The sequence below is a fragment of the Dendroctonus ponderosae genome, unplaced genomic scaffold (genome assembly GCF_020466585.1).
Source record: "Dendroctonus ponderosae isolate FM_Combo_2020 unplaced genomic scaffold, Dpon_F_20191213v2 Dpon_F_20191213_1, whole genome shotgun sequence".
Classification (NCBI taxonomy): Eukaryota; Metazoa; Arthropoda; class Insecta; order Coleoptera; family Curculionidae; genus Dendroctonus; species Dendroctonus ponderosae.
In genome coordinates, this window is record NW_026017110.1 from 58,864,379 (window position 1) to 58,886,066 (window position 21,688).

The following is a 21,688-nucleotide window of genomic DNA, read 5'->3' on the forward strand; positions in this document are numbered from 1 at the left end:
ATAGAAGACAAATAACCGAATTCTAAGATCGAGAAAATCTAAAGCAAATTTTAAGATTTATCAAAAATAGGAAACACGTACAAACCTTACAACACAATTGACTGAAGACAAAGTCATGGAAATATGTATCATTTTATAAAGCTAATTCAAGTGCAGTCTTTAGTGCACTTGCCAAAAGCAAAAATGTAGAAAACTTACCCACTTTGCTTAAAGGTTCAGTTATTTAATTCTACGAGACACTTGATGCAAAGAAAAGAATAAACCGAACTCGGTAGGTTGGAATCTAAATATAATACGATTTATACGATTGCCTCAAGTAAACTTTCGCTAGAAGTAGTAAAACATCCCATCATACCGGTTCTGATTGAAATTTTGTAGAGGACATAAAAGGAGCCACAGAAAATGTGTAAGATTTTTCCCGTTTCCGTTTTATTGTTTGCATTTCAACGTTTGGTTGCCTGTTTGCTATTCGTCAAGATTGAAAATGCCTTTTTGCGGTATTTATTCAACCCCTTGACTGTAATGTTATATACTTCGTCTGAAAATTGCCCTTGTATTATTCTAGACTCGTCTATTTACAGTTTGGTGTAAGGCCATGCTAGAGTGCTACCTAGCAGCCATCTGAATAACAAAGATTTCTTGACGGTATGGCACATTATATTATGGAAATTGGTCAGGTTTATGCAATATGAAAAATACAAAGGGCATTTTGAGAAATAAACATAGAACACAACATGATTTTTGTCTATGTCGGCAGATCAGCCAAATTGTTGCCGACAAATAACAACATAAAGTTGCTAAGTAGTTAACAAAACTATACATAGTTAATTTGCCCGGTACAATTACAACTTGGGCTATCGCTCATGCATACAAATGTCTGAGTTAGATAAACTTAGTAATTTCTCTTAACTGAATTAGTTTGCTGCAAAGTATTATTCTGAAGGCAAGATATGCAACTGTGAAAACTGCACATAACTAAATTTTAAGTGTTTAACCCGCATCCTCTGCACAAATTGGGATTTACCAGTCAATCTTTCTGGAAACATAATCGACTAAGCAAGCGGTCAAAGCAGTCTATCGCAAAACAGATTATGATGTTTAATAATACATGTTTAACGGACAAACAACATCCTAAAGATTTTAAGAATCCACGTAGCTCTGATACATGTACCGAGTTTAATTCACTTGAATTTCGCAAAAAAGCACGACAATTTATTGGGATAATCGTCCCTTCGGGAGGTTTACGACTCGTCCCGTCCTAAAATTAAGCCCAAATATGCCCTAAGTAAATTGTACACAATGTTAAATACTTAAAGCAAAAACAGCTAATTTGGTTTTTAATGCCGCATTCCCAGGTGAAACAATTTATCTTGTTGCTGGGCAGCTTTCCATGGATTTTCGAGTTTTTGTAGAATGGTGTAATAAACGTCGTAGAGCCATCAGGAAGGGAACATTTAGAAAGCATAAAGCAAAATTGAAACTTTTTTATCTTCTGAAACGTGCTATATGTTATTAATTACCTAAGCCAAACCCTTTCATTTTTTACCTTCTTGGGCCATTAAGCCAAAGTTTTTACCTAAGCATTAAAACTGAACATTAAATTTCAAATAATTCTAAAGGCTTTGCCAGTTGAATAATGCAGTCAAATCTGACCATAATAACGCAGTTTAATTATCTCAACATATAAATTAATAACTGTCCACTTCAAAGCAAACTCAGTGGCTTTTGCAAACAGAAAAACCTTCACTAACTTCAAACGTACATAATGCCTTTATGAATTCAGTCAAAATATTCTAAATGACGAGCAATTTTTCGGGAATAAATTATGAATAGTTTCAGACCCATATATAACTGAAAACTTGGATCAAAAATGTAGCGAAAAGGATGCTAATTCAACAGTAAAATTAATTTTTTTCTAAAAATATACTATTGGATTTAAAAAATTGGAAGAATGAAAATGCTTTTTGGTGCAAAACAAGAAAGGCCTGGAAAGAGGAGTTGGCGTATGTTAAAGTAATAAATCAGTGTTTATTGCTGGCTTGTGTCTAGCTAATATAATTCCATATAAAAAGTCTATAAAACGGCAAATCTGCATGAATCAAGTTTCCTAAACACAAGCCGGGATTTGATTGGAAATCTTGCGTAGAAAATTCCCGGATACATCACTACTAAAATTCAAACGGTCCTCCCAGGGCCCATAAAAATTTTATGGGCAACTCTATAGAAAGACTACATTATATAGCTTCCCTATGGTAAAATTTGGTTCTATTTCTTCATTTAGGTAGTAACGGTTTTACATAGGTGGATAACATTTGCCATTTGACTCTTAGTTTGCCTAATCCCAAGATATGATATCTGATAAGAGCAAATAAGGGTCGAAATTACCATATCTGGTATTCCGGACACTATTGACCTAAATCATCCACATAACTTGCAAATTACAAAGTCCACTGAGGTGTAAAATATGTTAATTAATTTAACACCACTCAAAAGGGTCTCCACTAAGCAAACTTGCTCGGGCAGTGTCAAAAGGTTTCCAATAGGCATGTCCATTAAAGTTAGTTTACAAGGACTAAAACTCTAGAAATTATAGAACTTTCAATATTCAAATTTCTAACGTCAGTTCTGAAATATCGCAATATAGAAGTTTAATGAAAATTTCCATGAGATTACAGTAAAACATTCGCAGTCCGACAATACAGAATCTTTAAGTGTCTCTATAGGAATAGCAGAAAATCTGGAAGTAACACCAAACACTACTGCGACAGGAGACGTGACCTGAGTTTAAATGATCCTGAAATAAGTAGGTGACAGAGAAATTCTCTTAATATTTTTATTTGGGTCAAAATTTATTGAGATGAACTGGTTTAAAGGGTGTAGCTGACAATTTACTTAACGACAATTGGCCAAGGAGCATTTTACTCTTGGATTATAGCACCGCTCTAAGAAAAAACCGGTATATTTCTAGGATGGTGGAAACAAAGGAACATCCAAATACAAACGAATACAAATAAGTTAGCAACTTTTGACATAATTGATTCTCCGGGATCGGCAAAATTACAAAGAACGCAAATAAAAAAATCAAAAAGACAGTAAAATTTATTTGAATATTTTTTTTTCAAATAACCTACAGACGACTTAAGAGTAGAAGATGTGACTGTATGTCTGGCAACTTAGGTTGGTTGATTTTTCTTAATTTCCGTTACTGGACCGTAAACATCTAATTAAACGTTAACATCCTGTCGAAATTTTCGAAATTTGTTATCAAAACTTTTTTTACAATAATTGTTGAATAATCTGTTCAGATACCAAAAGTATACAGAGGCAGGCAAAAACGTTCTCAAACCGGAAGTATATTTTTTATTCTTTTTATTCTATTGTAAAAAGATGGAATTTTAAATTGGCTTTTCAGTAAGATAAAACACCATGGACTTTACTGGATTCCAAGGCGATTTATTTGAACGTTATTACTTTAATCCACAGTAGGGCATGAAATAAAAGCTACTGCCCTAGCAACTAGTATGTATATTGATATTCTACTAGTTATTCGCGAATAAATTGAGATTCCGAAATAGACGAGTATTCAAATACTCGTTCTCGAGATAGAGAGAATAATAGAGATATAATAATAAATGGAAAGTAAGCAATGAGTACGACCAAATAAATGTCAAATGTTACTCGTTAAACGTAGTTTGAAATTTATCTACGAGTGGGCATTTGAACTTTTAAATTCGCTAATTTACGTTTCCTTAACAAACATAAACAAATCCTTACCACGTTGATCAAAGGAAACTACAAATTAAATTTATATTTATCGATTGGTGCGGAATGGTGGGCTTAAAAATTCTTGGTCCGTTTATTTTGGAAGGCACCTTCAATGGAAATTAGTATACAGGGTGTTCCGTAAATATGTTAAAATATTTTAACAGCGTGTTCTTCAAGTCATTTTAGAAGGGGGTTTTCCTGAGAATTTTTTAAATTTGAGGTTTCATTGTTGAGATATTTGATTTTCAAAATGGCGAAAAATATTCGTTTTTGTTGTGTTTCTTTAAAACGGTTAAGCGTGTAAACTTCAATTTTGGTATACATGGTAATCTAATTGAGTGCCATTCTATGGTAGTGTTTTGTGGTTCTGTTTACCTTTATACAGGGTAGAAATATGGAACCCCTACTTTTGTTTTGATCAGAACATTTTTTTCGTGCACTTAAACTTTACAGTTACTTTTACTTAAACTTTACACTTAAACAATTTACTTAACGACAATTGCCCAACGAGCATTTTACTCTTGCATTATAGCAACGCTGTGAGAAAAGACCGGTATATTTCTAGGATGGTGGAAACAAAGGAACATCCAAGTACAAACGAATACAAATAAGTTAGCAACTTTCGATTTAATTGGTTCTCCGGGCTCGGCAAAATTACAAAGAACGCAAATAAAAAAATTAAAAAGGCAGTAAAATTTATTTGAATATTTTTTTTTCAAATAACCTACAAAAGACTTAAGAGTAGAATATGGGACTGTATGTCTGGAAACTTAGGTTGGTTGATTTTTCTTAATTTCCGTTACTCGATCGTAAACATCTAATTAAACGTTAATATCTTGTAGAAATTTTCGAAATTTTTTTCTACATTTGTTATCAAAACTGCTCAGACCGAAAGTATATTTTTTATTCTTTTTATTTCATTGTAAAAATATGGAATTTTGAATTGGCTTTTCAATAAGATAACACACCATGGACTTTACTGGATTCCAAGGCGATTTATTTGAACTTTATTACTTTAATCCACAGTAGGGCATGAAATAAAAGCTACTGCCCTAGCAACTAGTATGTATATTGATGTTCTACTAGTTATTCGCGAATAAATTGAGATTCCGAAATAGACGATTATTCAAATACTCGTTCTCGAGATAGAGAGAATAATAGAGATATAATATTGAATGGAAAGTAAGCAACGAGTATGACCAAATAAATGTCAAATGTTACTCGTTAAGCGTAGTTTGAAATTTATCTACGAGTGGGCATTTGAACTTTTAAATTCGCTAATTTACGTTTCCTTAACAAACGTAAACAAATCCTTACCACGTTGATCAAAGGAAACTACAAAGTAAATTTATATGTATCGATTGGTGCGGAATGGTGGGCTTAAAAATTTTTGTCCGTTTATTTTGGAAGGCACCTTCAATGGAAATTAGTATACAGGGTGTTCCGTGAATATGTTAAAATATTTGAACAGCGTGTTCTTCAAGTCATTTTAGAAAGGGGTTTTCCGGAGAATTTTTTTAATTTGAGGTTTCATTGTTGAGATATTTTATTTTCAAAATGGCGAAAAATATTCGTTTTTGTTGTGTTTCTTTAAAACGGTTAAGCGTGTAAACTTCAATTTTGGTATACATGATAATCTAATTGAGTGCCATTCTATGGTAGTGTTTTGTGGTTCTGTTTACCTTTATACAGGGTAGAAATATCGAACCCCTACTTTTGTTTTGATCAGAACATTTTTTTTGTGCACTTAAACTTTACAGTTACTTTTACTTAAACTTTACACTTAAACAATTTACTTAACGACAATTGGCCAACGAGCATTTTACTCTTGCATTATAGCAACGCTGTAAGAAAAGACCGGTATATTTCTAGGATGGTGGAAACAAAGGAACATCCAAGTACAAACGAATACAAATAAGTTAGCAACTTTTGATTTAATTGGTTCTCCGGGCTCGGCAAAATTACAAAGAACGCAAATAAAAAAGTCAAAAAGGCAGTAAAATTTATTTGAATATTTTTTTTTCAAATAACCTACAAACGACTTAAGAGTAGAAGATGTGACTATGTCTGGCAACTTAGGTTGGTTGATTTTTCTTAATTTCCGTTACTGGATCGTAAACATCAGATCCAAACTGTGCTGGAGTCGTGGAAACTAGGGATGGTGGAACCGAATCGCCAGGCTTTACTAAAGCCACTCCGTCATTTCCCATTCGCATACAATCAAAATGCAGGACCAGAACCGTAGCCCTGTCGACCTTAGTTTCGAAATCAAAGCACATATGCAAGTTTTGTCCGGGCGTATATATATCAAATAATTTTGCACACGTCTCCACTTGAAGCGGAATATAAGGTATCGGAACTGGTATGCACAAGGCTGGAGGATTCCTTGCTGAAAAAAAAACCTGTTAAAAACCCAATTAAAATATTTGCTAGTAAAAAATAAAATTGAATCCAAGTCCTCACAATCTGTTCAAGGTTCACAATGAGCCCAGGAAAAGGAAAAACATATCGGTTTGCATTAAATCGTGCTTGGGCGAAAGGGTAAGACCCACCCTGATCTGGTGAATATTCATAAAGCTCGGATAGATGTGGATCGATAAACGGCAGAATCAAAAAATCTAATGGCTGGAATTTTATCAACGCAGACCGGAATTAAAATACTAAAACTTCAAATGGAAATTTACCTGAAGGAAAAACATTGTGCTCAAAACAACACCGAAAACACGGGTAATTGTTGGAGGGAATTTAACGCAGGCCTTGCTGGCCATTGGCCGCCGGTTTTTATTGAAAGCGAATAAATTGGAAAAAACAATTTGCACAAAAAATCAATTTCCCTTGAAGAGTTGTGGAATTTAGTAACACGCTTTTAAAATCGTCTATTTTTTTGATTGAAATTAAAATTAGTTTCTGGTTACCTTGGAAGCTTAAAGGAAAAAGCGAAACACCACACAGCAAAAACTGAGTACTTCTGGGATCCAACATCCCCATGTTGTTCTTTTATTTAAGCACAGTAAACGAAACGATAATAAATATCTAGGACTCGACCTCAATTAATTAAATTGAGCAGCTCTGAAATATTCTTATGCATTGAAAAGGCTCAAGAGGCCCGAAGGGTTTTTCGCCTCAAATCTCCAAGTATTTAATTATTTATTGTTGGAGTTGACTTCGGGGAGGTTCTCATTCGATGTTTTGTTTGTCGTCAACAACTCGATTGTTCTGTTTTATTACAAAACACAGGCCAATTAATTAATTTATTTTCAGTGGGTGATTAACAAGTGAGCGAACTCATTAGAATGGAGGTTAAAACATTTTACTTGAGACACTATTAACAGAAGTGATTAACCAGCTGAAAAATAAACCACTGCTTAACGAAAAGAAGCTCTGAATAGCTTTAGTTTCCTACAATTCCTGTTAATAATAGTCCTGTTAAAAATCTTAATATAATCTAAAATCGGCACGGAAATCACCATAAAGCTTTTACAATGAATATAAGCTAATATAAAATACAAAGTACTTGATAAGGTAAAATTTTAGTCCGCGACAATGTCAGAGCAGCTTTCAGTTACGTTATTAAGCACCAGATTCTATTAAAGAGGGTTAGCAAATAATATTTTAGGAGAAAGCAATCTCCTAATGAAACAGCAGTCAATATTAAAAGTAAGATAAATCTGCTATCTACTCCTCCTAGCGAAAAACACTGTTGAACCAGCGGTTGCACAAAACGATTATTGAGTTTTCTATGTGCATTGTATTGGCTTTCATCTAGGAGCAGTTGGAATTTGAGCATTCTATATAAAATAACGAACAGTAGTAGTGGTGACGTTTGTGTTTTCAAGTAGAGTGCGTAAATGTTGTTATAATAAATGAACGATTAACCCTTATAAATAGGTAAATTTAAGAATTTTAGATTGGTTGAAAACATTAAAAAGTTGTGCCCCAGAGGTAAATGGCAGTTTTGTTGCGCGATGACATGGGAGACCATGCGAGGGGAAATCCAAAGAGGTGAAAACAGTGTGCTGTTTACTGCCTGAGTTTGAAAAATTTTAGAAAATAAATGAGGAATCGATTCAAATTTTGCTGATTTATCAGTTGGGATTTTCCGGGAGTCCGAAATTTTAGGCATTTAGCTGTGCTCGTTTGCGAAGTTGCGTGCACATTTGGGGCTCAAATTTGATTAACCGAAAGTCTGAAAAATTCTAGAAAATAAATTAGGGCTTGCAATTCAAACTGTGTAGATTTATCAGCTGGAATTTCTTCTATAAACATCAAAAATTTTAAGCATTTATCTGCTCGGGTTCGCGACTTGTGATATTTTAGGCACAGGCGTGCACATTTGGGCCAATATTTGAGTAACAGAATGTTTTAAATTTTTAAAAAAATACATGTACACTTGGAATGAATTATAGTTTTGTACATTTATGGAGATTTCTTCTTTAAATATCCAAAAGTTGAGTCATTTATCCGTGCTGGTTTACAAATTGTGAATGTTAGATTCAGGTGTGCACATTGGCGGCTCCTATTTGAGTAACCGCAATTTTGAAAAATCTGAGAAATTAAACGAGCGCTTGGAATCGATTATAGTTTTGCCAATTTATCAAATGCGATTTCGTCTTCAACTATCCAAAAACGCAGGCATTTATCTGTGCGGGTTTGTAAAGTATGAATTTTTAAATGCAGGCATGCATATTTAGGGCTCGTATTTGTGTAAAGGAAAGTGTAATTTCGAAATTCTAGAAACTAAACGGGCACTTGGACTTGAATGCAGTTTTGAAAATGTATTAGTTGCAGTTTCTTCTTTAAATGTTCAAAACGTCGGGAATTTATCTGCCCGAGTTTGCAAATTGTGAATTTTCAGTTTCAGACATGCAATTTTGGAGCTCATACTTGGGTAACCCAAATCGAACTAGAAACGAAACGAGCCCTTGGAATCGATAGAAGTTTTGTATAATTTTCAATTGGAGTTTCTGCTTTAAATATACAAAGTTCTGACGAGTTTCCAGGTCGCGTTTGAAAATGGTGAATTTTTATGCACAGGCGTGCACTTGGGGGCTCATTTTGAACAGCCGCAACTTGGGAAAATTCTAGTTTAACAACCCCAATTGGCAGCAGTTGGAAAGAATGCCATGGTGAAACCTTTAGAATAAAACCCGCCATTTTGCTCGATTGCTGCATAGTTTTTTGTATGTTGGATTATTACCAATAAAATTACTAATTCATGTGGAAATTATACAGTGAAGTCCCAGAAATTCGGTTATACAGAATTTAAAATTAATTTATACATTAGTTTTGAGACTCACTATATATGTGGTGCTTGTAATTTTTATTACAGTTATTTTATTTTTTAATTTTATTAACAGTAAAACAGGTTTTCCCAATCGATATCTAATTGAAAAGGATACGCGTTCCATTGGTTAGGTAATAATCCCAACGGATATTTCCCTTTTGAAAACTCATTTCATGGTAGAAGAGACAAAGTGGAGATTCTTTCATTAATTAAAAGAGATTTAATTGGTGGGAACAGATTACAGAAAGCCTGTGATCAAACATTCAAAAGACTGTAGAGTTGTTTGTGCCAGGCAGTTCACGGTTCGAAAAATATTTAGCCCTTGAAGGTATTCTGTCCTTTATTAATTCAATTTCAATGTTGGGAAATATTACTGAGATACATACGATGAAACAAATGTAAATTAAGTGAGGCAACCGTTTGTTTTTGGGAACTAATTCTGCCTAAATATACTTAATCGTTTTACGTATTCAAAAGTAACGAATTTCAGAATGATTGGACTTTGTATAGAAATCCCCGATAGGGTTAACAATAATTGGGAAATAAATTGACAAACTGGCTGGATACCGATCGATACTTTCATTCGCTGTTGGATAAATGATGAAAAATCGTCAAGACCCACACCAACATATATTGCATCGACCATGTTTGCCAACAAGAAATCAATGTAGAAAAAGCTTTAAAACATGCAGAAAGCAATTTGCCTCTAGAAAAACACCAGAGCTTCTCGAATGCCCAAAAGGCATAAGGGTCGTAATCCATACGTCGTTGAGCAAATCCGTAAAGCTTTACTTTAACGTTTTAATACATCCTGGAGCTATGAGATTGACGTACATAGTTATTCTACAGAAATCGTATCTGAGGCCTTAATAAGAAAATCACTTAACTCTAACCAGACCATTGTGTCCATATTTTATTTATAGCCTCCAAGGAACCTTTCTTATTCCAGACATAAACGAAGAAAAACCATATTTAAACCGCCCACTTCCGGCTGAAATGTTATTTGTAAGAAATATCCGAAAAAAATTGTACAGCGTAAGCCGAAAATCTTGTTATTAGGGCACAATAACTGGAAACTTTATGTTTCTCTGCTAAATAAAACCCCAGACAAAAGCACACATAAAAAAGTGCTAACGACTTTTGTGGGCCTAAATACTTTGAGGCGATATTGTGGGAAAGTGGAAACTATAGTCAACGACATTTCCACATGATATCATTTTTCAGATTATTATCTGTTCTGTGAAACCCTTGAACTCTCAGCTGCCAATTACCTATTGTTTGCCACTGTATGCTCTAAATAAATATTCCTATAAAATACACACAATATCTTTAAGTTCATCGGTTGGTGCAATATACAGGGTGGGTCAGTTTATACTAGTTGGACTTCGACTAAGCACATTATGTTTAGCTACGACTGTTGCATAAATAAATATTGAGCTAATTGCAAATTTCGGGAGTGTTATTTTCAGGCTAAATACAGCTGTTCAGAACAAATTGACTCGAACCGGCTTTAGATCGTGCTTCAGATTAACACATCTGCCGATATGTGCAACATTTTGTAATTAAAAAAAATGCCGATGTAATCGCTTTAACAGTTGTTATTACCAGAAAAACTGTTTGAAAACACTGGATTTCCATCCATAATCATATCCATGTTGACTGCAAATTCGTCCGGGTCGTAGGTGAAGTTCATGCAGCCTGGAATAAAAAAAATGTTGTCGAAATCGAATGCGTTTGAAATAATATTCTATTCTGAAACCTTTGGGCTTAGGTAAATGAAAGTGTTTCCAGGTCAAGAAAAGTTTCAGAAATTACCCAGTAAATTTATTAGAAAAGAGCCTATAATTGCTGCGGACTATTTCGCTGACACGTTGCCAATATTTGTAACAAATATTTAAATGTTTGCATCAGCTATCCATAAACAACGATCCTTAGTTTTTAAGCGGAAATTTCGAAGTTCGCATTGCGGGCTTCTAAACGATTTGGCCGATGTTTTTGCGAATTCCTCCAACGAAAACGCGGTGCAAAAGCACGTACAACTACCCTTTTAAGTCTCTCACTAGTAACTGGCAACTAATTGAAAAGAATACTGCTCTCCATTAAAATAGAGGAAGAAAAAACTCGTCCGAGTTATAGAAATGTGTATTCGTGTTATTTTGTGGAGGAACTTTTAAAACTTCTTTTGAGCAATAAAACTTCATAGCGTTCTGGAATAACTTTTAAATTAGCTACTCAAGATGAAAATATTATTGGCTTGACTCACACCCTATGAGAAGGAGAAACTTTTTTATTGCTTTGTAAGTCTAATAGAAATCTTGAGTGGTTTATTAAGTTTCCTATGAGCATTAATCCATTATTTAGGAAAACGCTCTGTAACTTTATATGTAACTAGTTAAATATTTTTAACCGCTCTTTGAGAAAGGGTAGATGGAAGGATGAAGTCAATTTTGATAGATATCGTATCTTGCTTGGTTGGAGAGAGATTCAGCTTTAAATAAATGTTTACGCCGAATGCAGACTGAACTGAAAGGGCTTGAACAGACTTTAAATAAAACTTGGAAGGACCTATTAAAGTTTGCCAAGCACTTTTAATAATTTCGCCTGAACAATCTCAACACGTCAGGATGTCTTGAGGGCACCTATAAATCCACTACAAAACTCCGAAGATTAACGAAGGCTGAACTGAACAGTTCTGCAAAAAAATTCAAGAATGTCAAAATGAAGACGCTGAAATTGACAATACAAATCTTGGAGAAATGTGCGGGCGTTCATATAAACTCGATTTCTTTAGACAACTGTTAACAGAGGGTTATTATCTGAGGTAACGTGCTTATAGAAGTGCACAAACTGGAATTAAATTCGCTTGCGAATAAGAATTAAGAATTAGACTCTTTTGAAATATTGTTTAGTATTATGGAGGATCGCGCGCGCGTTTATTTTTTTGGAGATACAGGGTGACTCGGGGTAGCCGCTACAAACTTTTAGGTCTTGTAGAAGGGCCCGATTGGAATATCTTTTGATATAAATTTTGCTTTTTTTGAAACGGCTTTGCATGGGATGGAAATTAGGTAAATCTTCAATGTAGGCTATATAAATGTAGGCAATATTTTTACCATTACTATGTCTAATCTTATTATTATTAGTGTCATTATCAAGACCATGCCATGGTCATAAAGGACAAATAAATTAAATCGAATCCCCTTTGAATATACCAAGCCATAGTTTTTTACTCGAAATGGCATCTGAAGCAAAAACGCATGACAAAATCCGCGATAGAACTTTATGAAATATTTCTCCAGATAAGAGCTGTAAAAATAGTTCATTTCCGTTAAACGCTGCATGTTCCTCTCAGTGGATTTCTGGGGAGCATGTAATAATTTACTGGAAATCTCTGGTCGTAATCAAACCACCAGTAGGTAAATTTTTATTTTGCTGTTCATCGTAGTCGAAATGTCTGGCTACACGTTCCTCAGGACGAGCACGTCGTTGAAACTAATGACGTCATAACTATATAGCTCATTTCCGCATCCGTTTATGTTCCAAACAATGGCTAGTTTGAGGGTTAATGTTCCATAGACTATTGTTCTCTAATTTTGTCTTAGAACGCTACAGGGGCCTAAATCTGTTAGGATATGCATAAAGTATCTAGTTGGACGCCACAAACGTTAAAAGAGAAAACCCTTACTTTATTTTCCGGCGGCAAAATTACAAAATCAATTTTACTTCGGCTCCTGCCTTCAGTATTGGAGTTCCTGCTTCTTACGTTCTAAATTTTCTCAGAACGTGCTGATAATGGACAGGTCACCCCGCATTACCTGTAATTATGTTTTTTTGTAGGGAATTTGGAGACATAAGTAAACGAGATCCATTTTATATAAGCGGCTTATCCTTGATTGTTGCTGCAATGAGCCCTTCTAATTAAGCCGTGAAGCAACTTAAGAGGGCTTTGTTGTTTTAGGCTTCATGGACGAAAAATGCAATAACGCCTTTCAGGTTTTTAGCCGGATAAAGATGCTTTCAGCTCCTGCAAAATCTTAGTAGTATGTGGCTGAGTGGGCGAACACTTTCAAAAAAGCAACTCATTTAGCTTGTTAAAGCTAACAGACATTTCAGGCGCTTGCCGAAACTTTACAGCAGCATATTATTTTTTGAAAACTTGTTTTGGGTATATGGATTCCCTCAAAAATGTTGCGTTTTATTTACGCTCAAGCTGCAAAAGGTACTCTCTAGTTACTAATTAAATTAATGTAGAAAAATTGCCTTAACGTTTGGATAGCAAATCTGACAGCGTTCTCCAAAGTTACGAATCGCCGCGCGTTTTTGTTTTTTACACATATCATTTTTCTTCGGCTTAAGGCTCACTGTTTAAAAACCTTAATAAAAGTAATTAAGAATTATATAAAAAAATTGTGGCCAAATCCCCAAGAGCAACATTCTGTTAAAATGAATTTGCCTCAACCATGTAGAACTTATCAATAAAAAATTAATTTCGCTAGAGTTGAATATTTCTGGAACCATCCTAAACCTAAATTCATTAGCCAGCCAAGCTTTCATTAAAGTACTTCATAATACCGTCGTCTATACACTTGTAAGAGATAATGAAACAGTTGAGGACGCTTCTAATGTATTAATTGTGCGGAACTCAGTTAAGTATCCATGTTCAGGTGTAACGTATCTAATTTTGGAATTGGAAGCAGAACCGCCCATATTAAGTTAATGCAATTTTCAGTTAAAACCCAATTATGCTGTCGTTTAGCGCCTAAAGACCCCACATAAATACATCAGGGGAGATAAGAGCGATGTGTGATTGAAAATATCGGTTTCCATTGCCACAATTACCTTTATTTATGCCTCTACGCCCTTAAAGTGGCACTTTTTTAAATATTCGAACTTCATAAAATGATAGTTACATTTATAACATAACTTAAGATGTCTGGAACTCGAAATGTATTGAACTGTATGCTAAACAGATTTATTGAATACAGTAGGATCAGTTCCAATAGCCAAGCGTTAGTAAATAATGCAGTAGATCCAAAGATAAATTATTTATAGGATAGGATTTTGAGATAGTAAACATCTTGGAAGCAACTAGCTGCAATATATTTAGAGCTTTCCTAACCATCGGGAGTTTTTGATGGGAAAAGTAACTTTTCTTAGTCATCAACGCAACTATTAATTTCAATAAAATGCTTGCAAAAAAGGCCCATTTTTCGCAGGTTTTTCTTCAAAGAGATTAGCTGGACTACCTAATTTCGTTGTTACTGAGCTCTAAATAAAAGCCATACAGATAATTGATTATACAATTTCGTGTGCCTAATATTCAGCAATCGAGATGATAACAAGAGCTGTGTATCAAATTAGATTATTGTGGCCAGTTACGTTTCCTACCTATATTGTACCATTTTGGCGTTTCAGGATCAACTGAATTTCACATGGTAATCAACAAGACCTTAGATAATATGCCCAATATAATGGAAACTGGTATCAGTTATAGGGCTCAATTGAAAACCACTTACCTTCTCTATTAAATTGAAATTGATTCAAGTTTATACCCAGACAGCAACCACAAGTAAGCTGTTGACACGTGCATCCATTACTTCGAAATCCAACTCGACGCAAAATCGAATGTTTGTCATTTGCTCCCAGTTTCAATCCATTGGTTTTTAGCTGACTTAGTTCACTTTGGTTTTGCTTCTTATATATCAACATGTTCTCGATGGAGGATAACCGAAAAATCGCTGCGGTTTTCGGGTCATAGTAGATGTTGGGCATATAGTTAGAATCTGCAACAAATTCCATCTCATTTACTTACGTTAAAGTTTTTCAAGGCAAACAAATTGAAAAACTTCTAATGAAAACCATCCTCAAATCCGACCATTAGTTAAAAATCGGTTTGTATATTCGTGCGTTTTTCTTCGTAATGTGTAACATGAGTTATAGAAAACGCTGAACTCTACAAGACGCTGACGGCTAGATATTTCTGCTGATGCCACCCTTTCCAATGTACGCCCGTTGCCATGCAATACTTTCCGAAGTAGTCAGCGCCTGCAGCCATTGCCACACTTTTCTCCGTTAATCAAGCCATTAATTTGTTATTGAAATTTCAAGTAAAGCTTTGAATCTCGCATTTAAAGTAAATCCTGTGCCTTTAGGCTTGAATGCGCTTGTTAGCCATTTTTCACTAATTCAGTCCAGGAGGTTACAAAGTTTAACCACGAGCAATCAAAAACTTGCTGATTATTAATTTTACTCAAACAGTTTTTATAATTACGAACGAGATTAGTTAATTTGCGATGCGTAGGAAGCTTTCAAATGCGGGACTCTATTTCATCCATTTTATAAAACAGCTTAATATAATTAAACCCCTATATGCCACACCGCTAAAATTATTTTAAAATTTACTACTTTTTTAACCCAATTAAACTGGTTTGGTGAAACCATAGTTAGAGTAATAATCGGTCAAACTAACAGGCTCAACCTGACGCGCTCTACGTGAAGCCATAAATCACGCAAAGTTTGGCCCGAAATGGAAAACAATAAAATATCGGTCATAAAAAATAAAACAAGCTGAGAATGAGCTGATCAAATTCTCTAATGTATCAATGTCACAACAAATACATACTGTATGGGGATAGAGGATGGATTGAAGCTTATACTCCATAGTAAGCGCGTTCGATTCCCTGTCAAAATAAAGCCGGGGTTTAAATAAATTTGAATATCTTGTCCCAAACTTTTATTGAAAATGTATAAATGAAGTAATATTGCGTGTGTTATTTGGGTATGTCTTTTCCAAAGGTACGGCTTTCCTGGTGTCACTTAAGTCCCGATTTATTAAATTGCATTTAATAGTTTCACTATTGAAAAATATATATAAAATTTAAAAACTCCTGTTATCCTTCATAGTCAACCAACATCAATAGCTAAAGCTTGAAATTAAATAAAACATATGCAGTTCCGAGGTGTTTTGATAAATTGCCACTTAAATGTTGATTTAATTTAATTAAATAATTATGATCTTAAGTAGATAAATGCATCTGACCAGAATAATATTGCAAAATACCGCGATATCCGGTTTTCCCTTCACCACAGTCTTGCTCGAATCTTGTCACATTAAGGTAGCTTAGAAACTTTCCGAATAGCTGGCGAAATTAAGCAAGTTAACATAAACTAGGTTGATAACCGAACTTAATAAATGGCACTGGTTTAATATAGCGAATGTAATTACGGCTCGTCATGTCCGTCATTAGAGTGCTGCAACATTGAAAACGTATTCCGCGTATTGTTATACTCATTATATAAATGTTAATAATTGATAATTTTATAATAATGTTTCCTAATCAACCCAATGCAAAATGCTTAATTTTGTATCAGTAATTTAAAACTCCTGGACATCCTGGAAGGAAAAATCATACATTGAGATAATTAAAGCAACAATAACAGCAGTAACAGATTAGATTAATATAAATAATTAATACCCAACAAGCAGTTTGTAAAAAAAGTAACAGATTAGCTAACAAGACAATTTAATGATCTTGTTAAAACAACAGGCATTTATCGGCAAAATTTGCTATAATTAATTAATATCTAAAATGGAACATTTTGAACCAAAACACCTTGTTTTTGAGCACTAAGTCTCTAATTGCAATTAAAATCATGGCATAATTCAAATATTGAGCAGTATTCTTCCGTGTCGCCCGATGCTTTACAAAGGTTGAGTTGAATTGTAAAAAAGTTTTTCTGGAATAATTTTATGAAATTGGAACTGTTAGAAATTCGCTGCGTCCCATTTTCTAATTACCATAAAATTTTTAGTCGAGCAAGTGAGATTGTGGAAACGTGATTCAAGTTGGAAAATGATTTCCAAAGTAGTAAAAAGCTCGGCGAAACTTCCTGTCCTTGGTATATAGTGATTCAAGACAAGTAGAAATTACAAACTAACGAAGATAAAGTTCCGAGTCTTGGCATATTACAGACTCTTGAGAAAAATCCTTAACATCAGCGAGACAACACTGCAGGAATAATAATGCATCCGTTTTGGCCGCCGATACAACAAAACAATTTTATTTTGTCGATGTATGATGGAAATTTATGCAAAATAATAGGGGGGAACCCTTTAATATTCTAAAAATTATCTGGTATTAGACAAAGTGGTTACAATTCTAAATCAATTTACCTAGAAGCTGCTCATTTTTTCAGCTGAATAAGAACAAGTTCCACTGTCTTGGAATTAAATTTAGTACAAATAAGCTAGATAGATCCGTTGCTCTTGCATATTTAAACGTTGGTCAATTATTGGCATTTTTAATGGTACTCATTGATCAGATTTCGAACATCTCGTAATAGCATTGACCAAATTCGATGCTCGTTTCAAATGGAAAGTGCAACTTTCCATAATTAAATTACCGCCAAGGATCTCCGGCGGCTTAAGTTTAAAAGCCGAGTCTTGGACAATTAAGTGGGGATGTTATAGAATTTTTGGTATCAAACTTAGAGCTTTATTAGTATGAAAATGCCCCAAGAATGTGTTTAATTAAGATCTTAGAAGTTCAATTAGCCCACTTAGAATCCAGGCGCAACGCGTCGGCTGGAGGGTAGACATCTTGGAATGTCATTTATAATGTGCTTTCTAAGCTGAGAGACCCTGATTTCAGTTTTTGTCTTCCGGAAAAGGAAAGAGGAATTGTGTAAGAAATGTCCTTATTTCGAGCAAATAAATAATGGCATTTTAAAGACTGCAGTTGCGGGATTTTAGTTTGGAAAACAAACCGAACGTTAATTTAAGCATAAATTTAATGTCTTTAGAATCGTTCGCTTGTATCTATATTCAGCTGTGGTTTTTAGAAATACTTGACGTGATCAAACTCAGTATGCGCCAATACGTTTCCACCTCTTTAATGGACGTTTATTGTATTTTTTTCACATACACAAAACACCGTCGAGTCGTGATCAGCAACAAGCAATTTGTCTGAATTCCCGGAAAACTACTCGAGTGCTTTCAAAAATCGTGAATCTATGTACCTACGTAAAAATGCAATACTAAAATATTTTCTCAGAGCGGATAAACGTTAGATGTAAGTGGATTCATTTAAAAATTCTAAAACTAGCATAAACTTGGATAGTCATGTTCTTTATGTCTGGAAACGAGGAAACTTTCTAGAACGACAACTTTCTCGGGCATCATTAAGGGAAATATGTATGTTATGGTGTATACATTTTGTTAAGCATTATACTTATATTATAGATAACGCTTGATGACCAAATGCTCGTTTTGTTATAAAGTGTCCATTACCAATTTTGTAGTGACGAGCGAGACTGGTCTTGCTCTTGCATCTTTGGCCATGGTCTTGCAAAAAATTCAGACCAAGATTTTGACAAGAGACTCTACATGCAAGACTCTTGCAAAGAATAATTCGATATTGAATCGCACTAAATCTGTTATGGTAGCTCTTAGATATAATTTAAAAAATGAACCGTTTTAGATATTAGAAATCAAAGCTTTGAATAAGTGCATGGACGAATCCAGAGGTCATGACCCCCTCGTCTGGGTTTATGTCGACTAACGATAAACTTTCTAATTTCATAGACAACAAAAGAGTGAATTTTTACTACATGACCCCCCTGACTTCAAAGCTGGATCCGCCAGTGCTCAATGGATGATATTCAAATTGCGCTTTCTGGCTTAAAACTACTCGAATTTCCTCACTCATGTTTGAGTCGATTTTTCAACTAAAAAAAAAACACTTCTAATGTGCACATTATATAAAACAGTGAAACCTCAAGTAGTAACTAAATATCGCAACAGCTTCTCCTTGCGAGATTCCTGAAAAAAGTTGATATGTAAACAGTACGCATACTCAATCCATGCGAGAATTATTAGTTTATTATTAATAATGGAGTTCGTTTTTACGTTTCTTAATGTGCGCGGAAGTTAAAATATTATAAGCCCAATCAAAACGAAAAAACAGGAATATCCACACTTTAAATCAAGCATGTATTTTTTTTCGAAAACTTCAGATTTAACCTTTAATTCGAATCATGCGGAAACCAAATAGCAAACAGCTTAAGATTATTTTATTGTGGTGTCTTGCTCCACAGCTTGCTTTTATTAAAAAAATAATAAAAATATTGTCTTTTAATTTTACTATTATTATTGAATTAATTTTAAACCAATTTTAAGACCACGATCATGCATATCTTGATCTTACTAGATCATTACTATAAAATTACTATTTGACCAAAATTTAAATTGACATCTTTAGCCCAAATACTTTGATGCAATCTTGGAATCTACTACATATGTGTAGCAAGGCAAATTTTACATGTTCTGAAAAGAAGCTTTCCCCTAATTGAAATTGTTACCTGGCCGCTCACGGTAAAGAGTCATGTTTTCCCAACCCTGCTTATAACTACTCTCATATGTGGAGCATCACTAGTTTATCTCATTTACTTTTGAAGTATTGTAGAGCTCTTGTGCAGCTACGCAGAATTTCCAGGAAATTTATGATTTATATGCGCTCGTCTAGATTTTGTATCTGTATTAACTCAGCACGTGCTTTTATTTCGGAGATGTATTAAAAAAGATTAGTCTGTTTTAGTGGATTTGCGCCAGAACATTTACCGATTTGCCTCAGCTCAACTAAACATGCCAACAAATTTCAAACTTTCGACGCTACACAGATAAAATTTAATTTATTTTATGTTATTATTACCATGTCGCGGTTATACATTTTCCTGTGATAGGAGCCATTGATATTTTTTCTCGCTTACCTGGTTTATATCTAGTCAATCCTTTAACACTGACGATAAATACAAAAATGAGGCACAAGAATTTCATGGCTCGACGAACGAAAGTTCAACTTACGGAACTAACTAAAATTGATCCCAATGAAAGAACTGGTATTTGGAGTGCAGAACCCAATAAAGAAGCTCGACAAGTTTATGAACTCGACTCGCATTCATATAGACATCGGGAAGTCATAACAACGTGTTCATAATATTTAACTAAGCTCAAGACGCTATGATATATGTATCATTAAATGCTAATTTTATTAGAGATATATAACGGTTTAAGAGTCATTGTTTTCTCTTTTGACCACTCACTCTCTATTGAACTTGTTTAATCTACTCGGATAAATTATACAAATAGATACATTACCACCGAAAAGAAGGTTACATGATTTGCATATATCAATAAGTATGTTATTTTAGAAACTGTTTCTGAATAGACAAGGAAGTAATTACCTATCCATATTAGTATTATTTATTCATGTTCAGGTGTCATTTTCCATTCAATTTTGCATCCTACATAGCTTGCAGATCGATTATAGCAGAACCGGCTGATGATTTAGAACATCCTTACCAGGCCACCCTCAATTAAAAATTGCAAGAGAATAATGAGGACGCTCTAAAATTCACCAACCAATGATATCCATCATACGATTTAATTCCTAAATGCTAATTAATAAAGTGTCTTGTAAAATGCTGTAAAGTTGCCAATGGTTATAATTTATGGAGCCCGCCCAGCTTCGTTTCAGAAGAAAGTTGATCACACACAGTGATTTATGTTGCTGGCGGAAATTTTTTGTTACGATTTCAACTCGATAATTATCTAGAAGGTATTACGAACACGATTTTTAGTTTAGTTCAAGGAAAATTCGACAGCAGTTTGTATTAAATTTAAATCCTTATTTTTGATGGCATTTCAAAATCCAAATAGGGCTCATTAATAATTCCTGATGGTTAGTTTCAAAAGCCGATTTGCCGAATTTTAATCAATTCATGGACAACTGAATACTTGAACCAGAAGAAAACCCGGCAAATGGAACATTAATAAACAAATCAGACAAATTCTGGTGGTAGTTCCGAAACAAACAAACAAAAATCATGCATAAGGCAATGAGATCAAGCCAAAAAACAATTAGGAATAAAGTCCGATTTAAAATAATCAAGTCGTTTTCTCTGGTGTCACTCTTTGAAAATATCAGTTGAACATCGAAAAGTGCAACTTGAAAATTTCAAATAACATTCGGTAGAGCCCTTAGGGAGGCACTGTATCTCGAAGCCAGAATCCCAATGCGTTCAATTCCCCTTTATCATAGCAATTCAAGTAAAACTTCCCACTAATGGACAACATGCCCTACGAAATAACACATGAGTGAGAAAATAGTATCAAATATCAAGCAAATTTTCAGCGGCTTCAACACTTTGACTCAAGGCAGGAACTGTGGGTCTCTGTGGAATCATGTTTCAGCGTCGAGTTGACCCTTACAACCCTATTCTTAGCCTAAGGTGCGAACTATATACCGTGAATAGTTTATTGTACCTGTCCAAAAATTTCGTCGTGATAGATTGATTTCAGTTTAAACAGTGGCGTGAAATTTGAGGTGATTTAATGCCGAGTAATTTGTAAAATCAATTATGAGGAGTGAGGCTAGCTGCATGCATTTAGAAAACAATTGTTTGCAAATCGCTGTCTCCCTTCTCAGTTCAGACAAGCAACGCTTCTAAATCTGGTTTGACATGATATTTTTCCCCAGTAATATTTTCAAATGGAATTAGAGGGTGCATATATTATCAGATACTATAAACAAAGGTTCTGATTGTGCTTCTAACAACCCACTTTACTAGCGCTGGGCGTGT

At 34.4% G+C, this 21,688-nt stretch overlaps 1 protein-coding gene across 1 annotated transcript; it reads right to left on the reverse strand.

The window, feature by feature from the left end:
- Positions 1-5,755: 5,755 nt before the first annotated feature.
- On the reverse strand, positions 5,756-20,044 carry LOC109532852. Its single transcript, XM_019897918.2, has 4 exons — positions 19,817-20,044; positions 14,566-14,832; positions 10,655-10,747; positions 5,756-6,154 (listed from the first exon to the last, which is right to left on the reverse strand). The coding sequence occupies exons 1-4, from the start codon at positions 19,881-19,883 to the stop codon at positions 5,841-5,843; spliced, it is 741 nt and encodes a 246-aa protein (XP_019753477.1). The 5' UTR covers positions 19,884-20,044; the 3' UTR covers positions 5,756-5,840.
- Between the last annotated feature and the right edge of the window lie 1,644 nt (positions 20,045-21,688).